Consider the following 15,171-nt stretch of genomic DNA (forward strand, 5'->3'; position numbering starts at 1 on the left):
GAACATTCATATATACAAATTTAAAATGTTTAATAGATGTTTTCAATTCATATATTCACCTTTGCATGTTATTGTTAATATTACAATCTTATTTCCTTTCATCTTATCCATATTTTTTGGCAATATGATTTGCCCCATCCATGTCTGTTTCCAATTTGTTTAACTATCACTTTTCTTTTTATGATCTTCCTAAACACCATCAGATTTGTTGTTGGCTTCACATTGTATCTATTATGTTCTATGTATGAAAATGATTATAGAACATTACCTGGGATTGAGAAAGGAAAGCAGGTGATGCATCATTTACACTTGGTATACTTTCAGCCTTCCGAAATTGGCTTTTAATGTCATATTTTCCAGGCCCTGGTACTCCCTAAATTACAGGAAGGAAAAATACATGTTCTCATTAAGAAAGCATCTATATAGTACCTAAGGGAACAGTTGGCTAAATATATGAACGAAAGCTACAGGTTTTTAAGCAAATTCCTATATGGTATTACCAAAGCACTTCATTAAAAGGCAAACCAGAACAAATTCTTAAGAGAAACAAGAAAAAAAAAATTGCCCTTAGCAAAGCTTCCTAGGAACCTGAACACACACTACTTGAAACTTTGCTGCCCTCTACTGATAGAGCTCAGAAAAAAATTATCTACTTCACATAATTAAACATTACAATGAATAAAGATGGTTTCTATATTTCTTCTATTTAAATGTATATAATCAAATCTTCTCTGAGAAAATATTTCACTGTTTTTTCCAAATTTCTATTAATCAATAGACTACTTTTTCCCCCACAAATAAGCCTCAGGATATATTTCATTTCAAATACAAATGTTAAAAAATGTAAGACATTAAATTTAAACAGATACTTTATAATAGATAAAAATTAATTCAGTAAATACTGGGATTTTTTATTATCTTAGCTAAACATACTTAACTTTATATATATAGATATATATCAAGAATTTAAACACATGTATTATATATATTTATCAAATATATATATGAAGTGCTGTATATTAATCATCAAATACTTTAATTACCTTGAGGGTACCTTTCATAGTATAAAAAAGTTTCAAATCTTCTGTTACATACATTCCTCCTCTACTTTTCTACAGTTACAAGAATTATTCCTTAATTTATGAATTATATACTTTGGTGTATAATAAAATTCCCCAGCAACTCCCATCATCTCTATCATTATTATATGTTCAATCCCATTTCTCTCCACCTCCACAGACACCGTTCTGATCCAAGCCTCGAAACTCTTACCGGGATGACTGTGAAATCCTGACTGCCCCCCTGCTTCTGCTCTTGTCTCCCTTCAGTCTATTTTCAAAATGGCTGTCTGAGTCAGATTGCACCACTTGACTTCTCAAATCCATCCAATGGCTTGCAATCTCACTTTTAACAAAAATCAAGGTCCTTAATATGACATGAATTTCACCTTCACATACACTATCACCACTCCAACCTAATCTCCTATCACTCTCACATTTCCATTCACTCTGTTTATCACAAAGATCAGGCATATACCAACCTGAGGACCTTTGCATGCACTCTTTGTTCAGGATATTCTCCTAAATAGCTCCATGGCTCACTAATTTCAGTCATGTATTTATTCAATGTTACCTTCTTAATGAGTTATTTCCAGTCCACCTAATCTAAATAATTCCTCCTCCTTTTCCTATTTTTTAATCTTACCAATTTCTACTATCCAAAATACAATTTTCTACTATGTTATAAGCTCCAACAGGGCAGTAACTGTTTTGTTTGCTACTGTATCGTTGGAATACAGATGAGTATGTGGAGCATGGTAGGTGCTCGGTAATTATTTGCCAGAAGAATGGATGAATGGATGAATGCATGCACTGAATTCTACATTTTCACTGATCATATAGTGGATTTGGATATATTACTCTGGGAAATAATGTGGCACCAAATAAGAGCATTAGCCATTTCTAATAGTAAAATATCTTAAAGCTCACATATTTAGGGATGCCTGAGTGGCTCAGCGGTTGAGCATCTATCTGCCTTTGGCTCAGGGCATGATCCTGGGGTTCTGGGATCAAGTCCCACATCGGGCTCCCTGTGTGGAGCCTGCTTCTCCCTCTGCCTGTGTCTCTGCCTCTCTCTCATGAATAAATAAACAAAACCTTTAAAAAAAAAAAAAAAAGCTCACATATTTAATTTGCATTTAATAATAATAGTAATACTTGGGAAATTTTGGGGGGGGTGAATTTTTATTTAAGGGAAATTCTTATTATATAAGTACTTTTTCATATTAATAGGTTTGATCCTAAAAATTTATGCAAAGGTCCATGTTATCTTATCTCACATGAACAAATCTATGCCATTATTTAGTGGCTGGTAGAAAAGACCCACTTTTGCTTTGGCATGTAAGATTGTTTTTAAATCTATGAACTTTTAGTAAATTAGGTTTAGAATTAAAGAAACTTCTATATAATTCTCTGTTTATATTAACCTATGAAATATAAATCAAATATAGAAATACAGAGAGCATAACTTCAAATATACAATATTAATCTATTTCTTGAACTTTACAGATATATTGTATCCATCTTCTCCACAGAGGCAAGATTGGTAAAAAATACTCAGTTACTAAAAAAAAAAAAAAAAAAAAAAAAAAAATACTCAGTTACTGACAAACTGGGATTACACTTCTACTGCTATAAATAGTAGTATAAGTGGCCATTACTATGGATCATAGGGAAAAGACTAAGTGTGAATAATGAGATAAGTGAATATCTTTAGTCTTGGGAACTATTTCGCATAAAAGCAGAAATGAAATCTCATCTTTTCAATGAGTACTTCTTACTCCTTTTTTACTGTTTTTTTTTTTTTCATAAAGTTCCTAATGTTACTGAACTTTATTTCACTAAAATAAGATACAGCAGTACAATTAGGGCCTTGCTTCTAAAAAGTTAGGCTTAAGATTTTAAAAGCCAATTATTTTTTTTTTAATAGAAGACTATGACCACTCAGGACAAGTCTCCATTTATGACAATATAAAAGTGGAAAGACTTTGAGAAGACCAAACCCTAGGCACAAGCTGAAAATGCTGTATTTATCCCCCTTTTTTAAATTGTTCTCAACAGACCATCTGCCTTAGTCAGCCTATTAAATATACAGCTCCATCCCACTTAAATGAGTGTCTCATTTAAGATCTGATCTAAGTGGATCAGAACCTCATTGGGTACAGGAATCTACATTTTAACAAGCCTCACAGATGATTCTCATGCATAATAAAGAACCATAACTCAGTCCAAAAGAGGTCATTATTACAGCACCTTCTGCTAAACACATACATTCCAAGGAAGAAAGCCTAGATTTTAGGAGTATCCTGCCTTGGGAATAGAGGTTAAAAATTATTGGGGCGGGTTATTTTTGGCATCTTTTCATGTGTAACTTAATAAAAATGGGCCTCTTGCTTCAAATAAAAACTGGGGTATAATTATCCATTTATAAGTCTCTAAATCTTTATTCACACTCACATTATCCTCCATCTTTCCAAGGATATTAATTATAATTTTATTTATAATTCTGTCGTTTTTGTCTTTTTCCTTGGAGTTTTATTGATGTTGGGTTTTTTGTCTTTATTTTTCCCATTGGAGGATTTTTTTCAAAAGTCTGGTGATCTCTTGCTCCCCATTCAGATTTAAGAGTGAGCCACTGAAAGAAATGATTGAAAAATTCATACATGGATAGATTTGACTTGAAACCTGCTGGACTTCATTAAGCTGTGATGGAACCACAACTCAGCCTTTGCATTAGAGGGCCCCAAAATATCAGTCTTTTCTCAAGTCTAGCTGACAGTTTAGGTAAGTGGGAAAGGTTTCTGGAACTCTCCCTATTCTGTTTATAAACTTTCGCCATCACCCAGGCTCAATAATTCTTAACTCATGTCCAAATTTGTTTCCTAATCCTACCAACTTCCCCCAATTCCCATTCCAATGATGTAAAGGCAAATACAAAATATTGTAATTTTATCAATACATACTTCAGCACATATTTCTGAAAAATAAGGAACTTTAACATAAACATAAAACCATTTTTCCATCTTAAAAAAATCAACAATGACTTGCTTCCTTATTTATTCAGTTCAAATTTTTGTGACTGCCTAATAAATTTATGTGTATGATACTCATTTATTTATATGTTTGTCTGAATCCAAACCCAATTAAAGCTCATACTTAGAAGGGATCAAAGTCTCTTATAATCTATAGGTTTCTTCACTTTACTCTGTTTCTTTCAACTTATTTGGTGAAAAAGCTAAGTTTTTGTCCAATTTTTGAGCATTTCCTGCAATTGCATTTTCTTGACTGGTATCCATGTGTCTGTCTCCTGTCCTTCATACTTCCTGTAAGCAGTAGTTGGATAAAAGGGCTTGGTCAGATTCTAATTCAATTTTTTTTCAAGATTACTTCATAGGTAGTGCTGTATACTTCCACCAGGAGGCATATATAATAGCTAGTTCTTTCCATTCTACAATGTTAACAGCCATTAATGATTATTGACTAGATGTAGTAATTTAGAAGGGGTTAAAAAAATTATAATATAGGGCAGCCCAGGTGGCTCAGCGATTTAGCGCCACCTTTAGCCCAGGGTCTGATCCTGGAGACCTGGGATGGAGTCCCATGTCGGGCTCCCTGCATGGAGCCTGCTTCTCCCTCTGCCTGAGTCTCTCTCTCTCTCTTTCTCTGTCTCTCATGAATAAATAAAATCTTTTTTTTAAATGATAATATAATTATATAATTACTTATTTATTGACCGAAATACTTCTACAGAGAGACTTCTCTCAACAATTGTTTAGTTACCCTAAGGTATAGTTCATATAGGAAAAGAGAGATAAATGCTTGTGTTGGTTTTTTTCTTTTTCTTTTATTTACCAGTTTCAAAATACCAAGTTAAACTGTTGCATTGTCCAACACCAGTGACTGAATTTTTAAAATTCTAATTTTAATCTCATGGATTTAAATATATTTGAATTATTTTATCCCCTTACAATTGGAGTTGTACTATTCACCAATACTGAAATTAACCCATCTTCAGTTGGTGGGAACCTATTCAAATGAGTACCAGAATCCTTTTGACATGACCCCCAGTAATGTTTCATAGCTGTCTTGCTTTCTGGTCCAAGATGCTTCAGATTCTTCAGATACAATTCCTGCTCCAGACCTGGAACTAGCTCTGGAATCTGAGAATTATTATCTGGAGTCTAGGAATACCTCCCATTTTTGTTACATCATCTCACCCTTTCCCTCTCTTATCTCAGTGTTCCTAAGTCCAGAGACTCTCTTGTTTGATTTCTCCACCAACAGACTTCACATCTTCTCCTGGAGTGGGAATGAGAAAGCCACCTAGCTGTAAGAAACTATGCTTCCTATCCAGATTATCATCAATCCTGCTGTTTTCAGTCCCACCTGCCACCTTCCAAAGTAATTGATATTCCTGGGCATTTTAAAGGTACTATAAGATGAACTAGCTTTCTTATTGGCATCCCTCTCTAAAGATACTTACATAGCAGCTTTCTCTATACCACCAATTCACATTTCCCCAGTAGCTTTTACACTTACCATTTCCCCATCAGCTTTCCATCCTTGAAAACGGAAGACATCGTTTATCTATTATCATCTCTTCTCCCATTTTTTTTGTGTTTGCAGGATTGCACCTTCCTTATTCTTTTACTTAGTAATTTAGTGGGGCTTTGGGAGTGTTACGGGCTAAACTGTGTCCCTCCAAAATTCATATGTTGAAATCTTAAGCCCCAGTACTTCAGAATATAACTGTATTTGGTGATAAGGTCTTTAAAGATATAATTCAGTTAAAAGAAGGGCCCTAATCCTGTATGCCTGGTATCTTCATAAGAAAAGGAATTTTGAACATAGACATGAGTGTGCACAGAGGAAAGGCCATGTGTAGACACAAAAAGAAGATAGCCATTTATAAGCCAAGGACAGATGTCTCAAAAGAAAATCACTGCCAACACCTTCATCTCAGACTTCTAGCCTCCAAAACTGTGAGAAGATAAATTTCTTCTGTTTACACCTCCCAGTTTGTGGTACTCAGTTATGACAGTCCTAGCAAACTAATGGAGGGAGGAAGCTAAGATACAAGCATGGTTTCAAATCTACCTTGTTCAACCAGAAGTCCATCTACAAAACTAAAAAATATAAAGTATTTCAGAAAGGTAGATATGTAGCAGAAAATATAACAATGGTACTCACCAAGTCTAAGAGTTGTGCTGATGGTAATTTTGAGGAAAAAGCCAGCTTTACCACACTTTTGACACATAATAGTTCAATAATACTAACTGAATAGATGGGATTATTCTAATCCCATTTAATTGTTTATTGGCATGCCTCAATAGCTCAGTGGTTGAGTGTCTGCCTTCAACTCAGGGTGTGATCCCAGATCCAGGGATCAAGGCCAGCATCCGGCTCCCCACAGGGAGCCTGCTTCTTCCTCTATGTCTCTGCCTCTCTCTGTGTGTCTCTCATGAATAAATAAATAAAATCTTCTTAAAAAAAATAAATCATTGTTGCTTACTCTTTCCATATAATTTTGGAAGTCACCCTGTTCTAAAGTTTATCTATATATATTCATGCTATATAATGCTAGGACATTCCACAAAGGGTGTGTGGGGGGAGGGGGACTTAAGGTCTTTTACTAGGATACATCTAGGTATCACAAAAAGGTTTAATTGTATTTTAGAGGCTTTTCTTAGTCTATAAAACTCTCACTTCTGCAACCAATACTTTCTTAGGTAGTACTTTTAGTTCTCCCTATCTTTGATCCCTCTTACAAAAAAAATGAAGAAACATTAATTATCTATATTTACTGAGCACCACTGTATGGCAGGCACTATACTTGATATATTCCTATGTTATCTTTAATCCTTTTTTTGTTATCTTTAATCCTTAAAAATCCCCACAAGCTGGACAACATTACTCAAGTTTGTTCAATAAAGAAAATAAGACCCACAGAGATTTAATGACTTATCTTTAAGCACAACTAGTTGGGGTACAAACTAAACTAAGATCTCAGTAACTAGAAAGCCCCTCTTGTATTTTTCAAGACCTATTACAAAAGATCAATATTGTAGATACTATGACAAGAGTGATCAAAAAAATATGTATTAACCTACTATAAGAACATACCCTACTTTATACATTCTGGAAAGCAGCCAGATTAGCGACCCCAGCAGATACCATATGGATTAGAAAAAAAAGGAAATTGAATCCAGCAAAACCAGAGGAGAATTGTATTTGTGAAGGTTAATTCCAATAGACTTGGAATTAGTGTAAGTTGTTTTGTCAAAGGATCTACAAGGCACAATCCTGGGTCAAGGTATGAAACTACTAATAGTCTCATTTTGCAATTATGGTTCCCATGAGTTTCAGAGTGCTCTATATCAGTTTGTTAGCATTGTTCATTGATAACAAGGACACTGATGATTTGCACCTTGCCTCAGTCAGTGAGACTCCTGGAGGGTTTTACTGTTGGTACTGATTATGTAGCAAAATATCTTAGGTGGCCAGTAGAGTAAAAGAAACCAGAAAGACTCCATTTGTGCTCCTAGATTCTGAGCTGTTCATGCATGTGTCAGTGTTCCTGATCAAGAAAAATGCATAATGTGTGCCCTAGTATGGCCTTAGCGAAGGAAGACAATTAGAGCTCACTCCTGATCTCTCTGGAGCCCTTGCAGACTTTAACTGCAAAGAACATTCTTTAGGGATCCCTGGGTGGCTCAGCGATTTACTGCCTGCCTTGGGCCTAGGGCGTGATCCTGGAGACTCAGGATCGAGTCCCACATTGGGCTCCCTGCATGGAGCCTGCTTCTCCCTCTGCCTGTGTCTCTGCATCTCTCTCTTTCTCTCTCTCTCTCTCTCTCTCTCTCTCTCTCTATATATATATATATATATATATATATATATATATCATGAATAAATAAAATCTTAAAAAAAAGAACATTCTTTAAAGTTGTGTTTGTGATTTTCTTCTGCAATAAACTGTACATTTAAACATTGTCATTTGGGGCCCTGAGACACCTTCCTTGGCAATTAAGCGCTATGTGCCGCTATTGGTGCAATCATGAAAGATAACAAATTGTTGCTATATTGCTGTTGCTTTAAGATTACATTTTAGGGTGACTGGCTACACAGCAAAAGAGGATAGAAGCAGCAACTAATATTTACTAAGCACCTACTATTTGTTAGGCATTACTTCAATTCACAGACAAAAAAACTGTACCACAAAAAAATTACTTCCAAAAGCAGCAGAGCCTGTAAGTAGATGAGACAGATATTAATGATGGCTGCCACAATGCCAATTTCCAACTTCCCTTTCCACAGCCTTCTGCCAGAAAGGGGTGACCATATGACATAGTCCTAGATAATGAATTTGCTCTGATAGAGCAGATAAAAACTAGAGTAGGACCAAAAGACACAAGTTCAGGGACACGTGGGTAGCTCAGCGCTTAAGCATCTGCCTTTGGCCCAGAGCGTGATCCTGGAGACCCGGAATCGAGTCCCACGTCGGGCTCCCTGCATGGAGCCTGCTTCTCTCTATGTCTATGTCTCTGCTTCTCTCTCTCTCTGTCTCTCATGAATAAGTAAATAAAATCTTAAAAAAAAAAAAAGTTCAATTTTGAAATGTTAGTTTTGTAGTTGTTATAAAATGTCAAGGTAGAGATGTCATATGGGCAGTAATTCATAGAAAACTGGAGCTCAGTGGAGAGGTCAGGGCATAAATACATACTGGAAGCAATCTATATATTTAGAAATGATCAGTACATATAGGTGGTACCTAAGACATGAAACTAAATATGGTTTCTGGAAAATTGTATTTAAAAAGGGCTAAGAATATCATGCAATATTTATGTGATTCTTTTATATAATATTATATATTTTATATTAATTTATTCTATATTCTTAATTTATCATACTCTATTTTAATTTTATATTATATTCTTTTATATTTTTATTTTATGTTAGTCTTTTTTTAATGGCTTATATGAACTAATGAATCTTTCCAATCCTCAGACTTTATTCTCACAATCTTTTAACCATTCATCATATTCTTCAGTTAACAGCTAGACTGAATAATTTGGCAAGACTGATGATGATTATTCCATTTTCCAGAAATGAATTAACACATCTATTCTAATTCCTAAAAACAAGATGATATTCAGCATCTTTTTTAATATAATGAGAAACAAATTTATAAGCAACTTAAAAGGAAAGTTTGCAACTTAAAATAATTTCAGCATACTTTTACCCATATAATTTTTGCTACTTGATTATACTCAGCACTATATTCTTAATAAAGTAGCTTTTTCATTTAAAATTAAATATATTGAATAAGTATGTCCCAGATATAGTTAACTCTTTAAGTGACTCATCATAATGACTGGCCAAAGGAATAGATAATTTTTACTTGAGTGTCCCCTATGCTCACTTTCATAACTACAAGATAAATTTTGGTTCATTTAGAAAGTATAATTTATTCTTTCTGATCTCAGGAAACAAACACTATGTATATAATTTTTTTTTTAAAGAACTAATTAGGAACCCTAATTGCACTGTTGGTAGGAATGTGAACTGGTACAGACACTCTGAAAAACTGTGTGGAGGTTCCTCAAAGAGTTAAAAATAGAGCTTACCCTAAGACCCAGCAATTGCATTGCTGGGGATTTACCCCAAAGATACAGATGCAGTGAAACGGCAGGACACCTGCACCTCAATGTTTATAGCAGCAATGTCCACAATAGTCAAACTGTGGAAGGAGCCTCGGTGTCCATCTAAAGATGAATGGATAAAGAAGATGTGGTCTATGTATACAATGGAATATTACTCAGCCATCAGAAAGGACAAATACCCACCATTTGCTTTGACGTGGATGGAACTGGAGGGTATTATGCTGAGTGAAGTAAGTCAATCGGAGAAGGACAAACATTATATAGTCTCATTCATTCGGGAAATATAAAAAATAGTGAAAGGAATTATAGAGGAAGGAGAGAAAATGAGTGGGAAATATCAGTGAGGGTGACAGAACATGAGAGACACCTAACTCTGGGAAACGATAAAGGGGTGGTGGAAAGGGAGATCGGCGGGGGGTTGGGGTAATTGGGTGATGGGCACTGAGGGGGGGCACTTGACGGGATGAGCACTAGGTGTTATACTATATGTTGGGAAATTGAACTCCAAGGAAAAATATACAAAATAAATAAATACATAAAAGAACTAATTATATTTAAACAGAACCAAATCAAATTAGCATGGCATGGAAAACTCTAAGTGATCAAAATAGATCCTGAAAGTGACTCTGTATTAATAAGAGAACTACAAGTATCACTGGATCTCTGACAAAATTCAGTTATACAACACTGAAATTAGAAAATTAAGTGACAGGAAATGCTTTATAGGATAAATCATAGACTAGTTATCTTACCATATGTTCAGTAACAGAAATGGAAAACAAAAGTAGTTTCCCCATGTAAATCTAAACAAATATAACGGGAGAGGCAGAATTCAAATATAAGCTGCTAGGTTTGACTGTATATTGCTGCTTCGGAGTATAGGGTTATTTTATGCAATCCCAACTATTCCAATATGAAATTGAGTAAGGCTGATGAAAAGCTACTTAGATTCCTTAATATCTGCTGAAATAACTGTTCATATCAACACTGGTGTTAGCAATTCAGTTCAGTCAAAATACAGTAAATCTGAAGTTACCCTGCAAAGTTCTGAACTAGAATATGAGGACTAAATGTGGCTATCCATACTACAATGATCAAGAATTATGTAAGAGTTTTGTGCTCAAATATTTTTCACGAAGAAAAAACATACACAAATAGTTTATATAGTTTCCCCATAATTACTGTATCTTACAAGGTAGTTATCTAGTAGCAGTCAAGATTTATAATACCTATTTTGGTAAATTAGTGCCAAATAAATGTTCAGAATTCATTAACATTTATTACTGTGCAATGCAACATGAACTTCTGAATAGTTACTTAATATGAGTATATTCCTCTTGCTCTTTGCAAACCCAAATTCCTCTTTTTAAAGGAAAAAGAATAGCAGTAACAATGAATAATACACAATTGAACACATACAAATGAAATAATGTTAAAAATTATATGAATCTTAAATGAAGCTAAAGGACCCACAGAAGATTGATATTACATTGATGGATGAAGAATTCAAATGTCTACTGGAGCCACGCAGGCAAATAAGAGTTCCATGGAAAATGGTACACTGGAGACCTCACTCTCAGGCGCAGCATTTAATCAGTTCCCATCCTAACAACAATCAATTGGTTATTGGGTTTTCTTTTCTTTTCTTTTTAAGAAAAGCTAAAAATCTAGATTTATATTTGAATTGCTACAAGTTACAAATGCTGAGAGTTATTTCCACTTTTTAGAACTACAAATTGGCCATAATCCACCTGTGGATTAAATACAACCCAATGACCACTAGATTCCACATTCAGCTTAGTCTATCTTAGTCTAAATATATGAAGAATATACCTTCTTATATAAATTCCTGCATATACCTTGAAATCTCACAAAATCTAAGGTTTGATAAATGAATTGGAGTTTTCCATGCCTTGTTGGCAGTATCAGGATAAAATTATAATGTTCATAGTTACAAGTGATTAGCAGAGACTTGATCTTTAACTCACACTGATAGTTCTGAAACTAGGATTGCCTAGGTCTGAAGTAATCTCTGAAATGCTGTGTAGGAAAGGGCCCAATTACTCATACTTACTTTCACTAGATTACTGTGCTGTGATCAAACTACTGTATCACATCAAAGGCACTGCCTGATACCATGAAGAGACTGTTTTGTCGTCACAATTCTCATTGCTATGAAAGACATGACCTAACTTCCTGTTACATTAACAAGTTTGTGAAAACAATAAACTAGAAGTTTCCATACTCCTCTAAGAAGTGTATGGGGGACTTGGGGGCAACCAAAAAATGAAGTATGAAAGTAGGCTCAGCTGGACAGACCCCCTAAGCAGATAAGGCTATAGATCAAGTCATCAAGTAATGAAAGTATCAGAAAAAGAACTTTCTCTGATTCTGTGTGGCAGAATGTCAACATGGATTTCAGAAGGATGGGAAGCTCAAGAAGATGATGGGGGAAATTCTAATTCCCTAGCTTGAGGATACCTATGACTACCTAAGAGCACTGAAACAGGCTTTTAACACCCAGGATAAAGGACATTCTTTGCCTATATCTTCAATTACAGTGTTTATAAAGTTTGGTACCCACACACCCCTTAATGGGTAACTGGTGTACATAAAGATCGTCAATTTTAAGTAATTTTATTAAAAATATGTTTACTTTTCTTGGTAACAAAAAAATAACCATAATATTTTAACTTAACAATAAATTAACAATAAGTAATTTATTCAATGACAAGGATAAGATTGTTTGCAGTTTTTACCAAGGTAACATTATACGATTCAATGGCAGATAGCTTAATTTATAATTTAGGTTACACTTGCAATTGATTTCTCATGCTAGCTTCTACTAAATTAGAAATTTTAAATTCACAATCATAGATCATTGTAAATATCACCCAGTGTTTAGTGGCTGCCAGATAAGTCTGGATATTCATATTAAACACAAATGGCCCAGAAATTATGGAGAGACTGCTCACTGCAGACTACTTTCAGCACTCTAATAGATGATAAATTCTAACATTTTACAGCCAAAAGCTGGAAGGTTGAATGTTTCAACTTGGAAGACAACAGTAAATGTATTTCTAATATACTCTTGTTTTCAGTTATGGAAATTATTTCTTCATGCTCTTTGTAGCATTTGGATGTGGTTTATATGTTAAATAATATATCATCAGTTTCTTTCTCCAAAAACTAAAAAAAAAAAAAAAAAAAAAAAAAAGAACAAAACATTGAGCTGGGAAAAAGTCCAAATGTCATACTCAAGTGATTTCTATTGCAGTTTTTTGGATTTTAAAAATTAGAAAATATCCTCAACATCTAAAAGCGCAGTACTTCAGTTTGGAAGTGAAGAGTTCAGATCACTCAAGTTACTAAGATATGCCACTTCAAAAACCCACATGAAATCATAATGGTCTTTACTAGCATTAAATTTATATTTTATTTCAACAGCTCATATAATCGTGTCTCCTCACTAACATTCTTAATTTTGATGTGATCCAACACACCATTGTGTTGTATCCATTACTCATTTCTTTTTATCCATATTTAAAATACACATTATACACTGACTACAATATGAATATATTCATACATTTCACTATTTATTTCAAATCCAATTTAAAATCAGAAAGCATACTGTTGATTATCAACTGTTTTCTATAAACAAAACAGTACAGATTGCTATTCAGGTGTCTTTTATTCATATAACACTCTTCCTTGCTGCCAATATGGTTGGTGCTTTCCATTGCTGATTCCAATGCAAGTTTTCAGGTCCACATGTGTCATAAAATTAAATCACAGAAATACCACTTCTCCCTTTGCTTCAGTATTCAAAAATAAATATAACTGAAACTCAAATCCTTCCCCAAATATGTGTGTAACACAAATAAGCAAGGGTTGATTCATATTCCGCATATCAGTGGTTTGACACAAGTATGAAGCAAAATATCTATCCAACATGCTGGCAGGGCTGCATTTTTTTCTGGAAACTCTAAAGAAAGAATTTGTTTACTTGCTTTTCCAGTTTTTAGAGGTTGGTTCATGGACCTGTACTACTCCAATCTCTGCTTCTTCATCACATTGCCTTCTGTGACTCTCCTGCGTCCTTTTTTTTTTTTTTTTTTTTTTAATTCATAAGAGACACACAGAGAGAGGCAGAGACATAGGCAGAGAGGAAGCAGGCTCCCCACAGAGAGGCTGATGTGGGACTCGATCCCAGGACCACAGGATCATGACCTGAGCCAAAAGCAGACACTCAACCACTGAGCCACTCAGGTGCTCCTCTCCTACCTCCTTCTTATAAGGACCATTATAATCACATCTGGACCATCTGGATAATTCAGATAAGCTCCTCATCTGAAAATACTTAACAATTATATCTGCAAAGATCTTTTACCATGTAAGTTAATATATTCACAGGTCCTGGGGATTAGGCATCCTTGGGGAATTTGTGCCTATTACATACACAAAGCTCACCATCTTGGGCCTCTTTTCTTTCTCAATTATATCTTGCTCAGTAAATGTTTACTGTCTTGTTAACACTTCAATATATTCAAGCAGATTTTTTTAAATTCACTTTTCTAGTTGTCTTTAACTACAGGTTTCGTCTGATTATCTAGTTTTAAGAGTATTTTCTTAGTAAGGTGTATTTTCAGAGCCGTGTACAAATAGTGTAATACTTCAAGATTAAAAACATTTTACTGATTTAGCTTTTAAATGTTATCATAAATTGTAATTTTATTGTAATGTAAAATTAATTTAGTTTGTGCTTCTAAAGTTTAATTCTAGGGTATTATGATCTTTGTATATTTTCATTTCATTTCCTTCTCAATCATTGTGACTTAAAGCTTATTATACTCCATACTACAAATGAGAAACCTAAGCATTAAATATGTTGAATAATTTGCCCCTGCTGACAGAGCTAATAAGAAGGGGGGGGGGGGTATTCAGTTTTTCAAAGATATTAATAAAGTTATTTTGTTACAAGATATTTTGAATCTTATAAATTCCTTATTTCCTTTTGGAGAATAGATGTTCCAGAATTTAATTTCCATTCATTCTCATTTTCTCTCCTTGTTTTGAGTTTAATTTGCTCTTTTTCCTATTTCCTAAAAATAGAAGCTAATTTCATTGGTTTTATACATTTCCTATTTTCTGATATAAACATTAATTCTATATATTACACACTAAGTACTGTGTTAGTTAGCTCCATCTTACAAATATTGATAAGCTGTGTTTTCACTTTCAGTCAGCTCAAAATGATTTCTTCTTTTACTTAAGATTTATTTAAAAGTGGGGATCCCTGGGTGGCTCAGTGGTTGAGTGCCTGCCTTCGGCCCAGGGTGTTATCCTAGGGTCCCGGGATCGAGTCCCACATCAGGCTCCCTGCATGAAGCCTGCTTCTCCCTCAGCCTGTGTCTCTGCTCTCTCTATGTCTCTCATGAATAAATAAA

At 34.4% G+C, this 15,171-nt stretch overlaps 1 protein-coding gene across 42 annotated transcripts in view; it reads right to left on the reverse strand.

Annotated features, from left to right (window-relative positions):
* Positions 1-15,171, reverse strand: part of STPG2 (sperm tail PG-rich repeat containing 2) — a 531,130-nt gene that overhangs the window by 409,185 nt on the left and 106,774 nt on the right. For all 42 annotated transcript variants that reach the window (XR_012023507.1, XR_012023495.1, XR_012023496.1 and 39 more), the window contains one exon: positions 269-373. Coding sequence is in view for 22 of the 42 variants with exons in the window: in XM_072810719.1 (XP_072666820.1) it covers positions 269-373 (105 nt within the window). In the remaining 20 variants the exon portion in view is untranslated. The remainder of the gene's footprint in view (positions 1-268; positions 374-15,171) is intronic.

The sequence above is a fragment of the Canis lupus genome, chromosome 33 (genome assembly GCF_048164855.1).
Source record: "Canis lupus baileyi chromosome 33, mCanLup2.hap1, whole genome shotgun sequence".
NCBI lineage: Eukaryota > Metazoa > Chordata > Mammalia > Carnivora > Canidae > Canis > Canis lupus.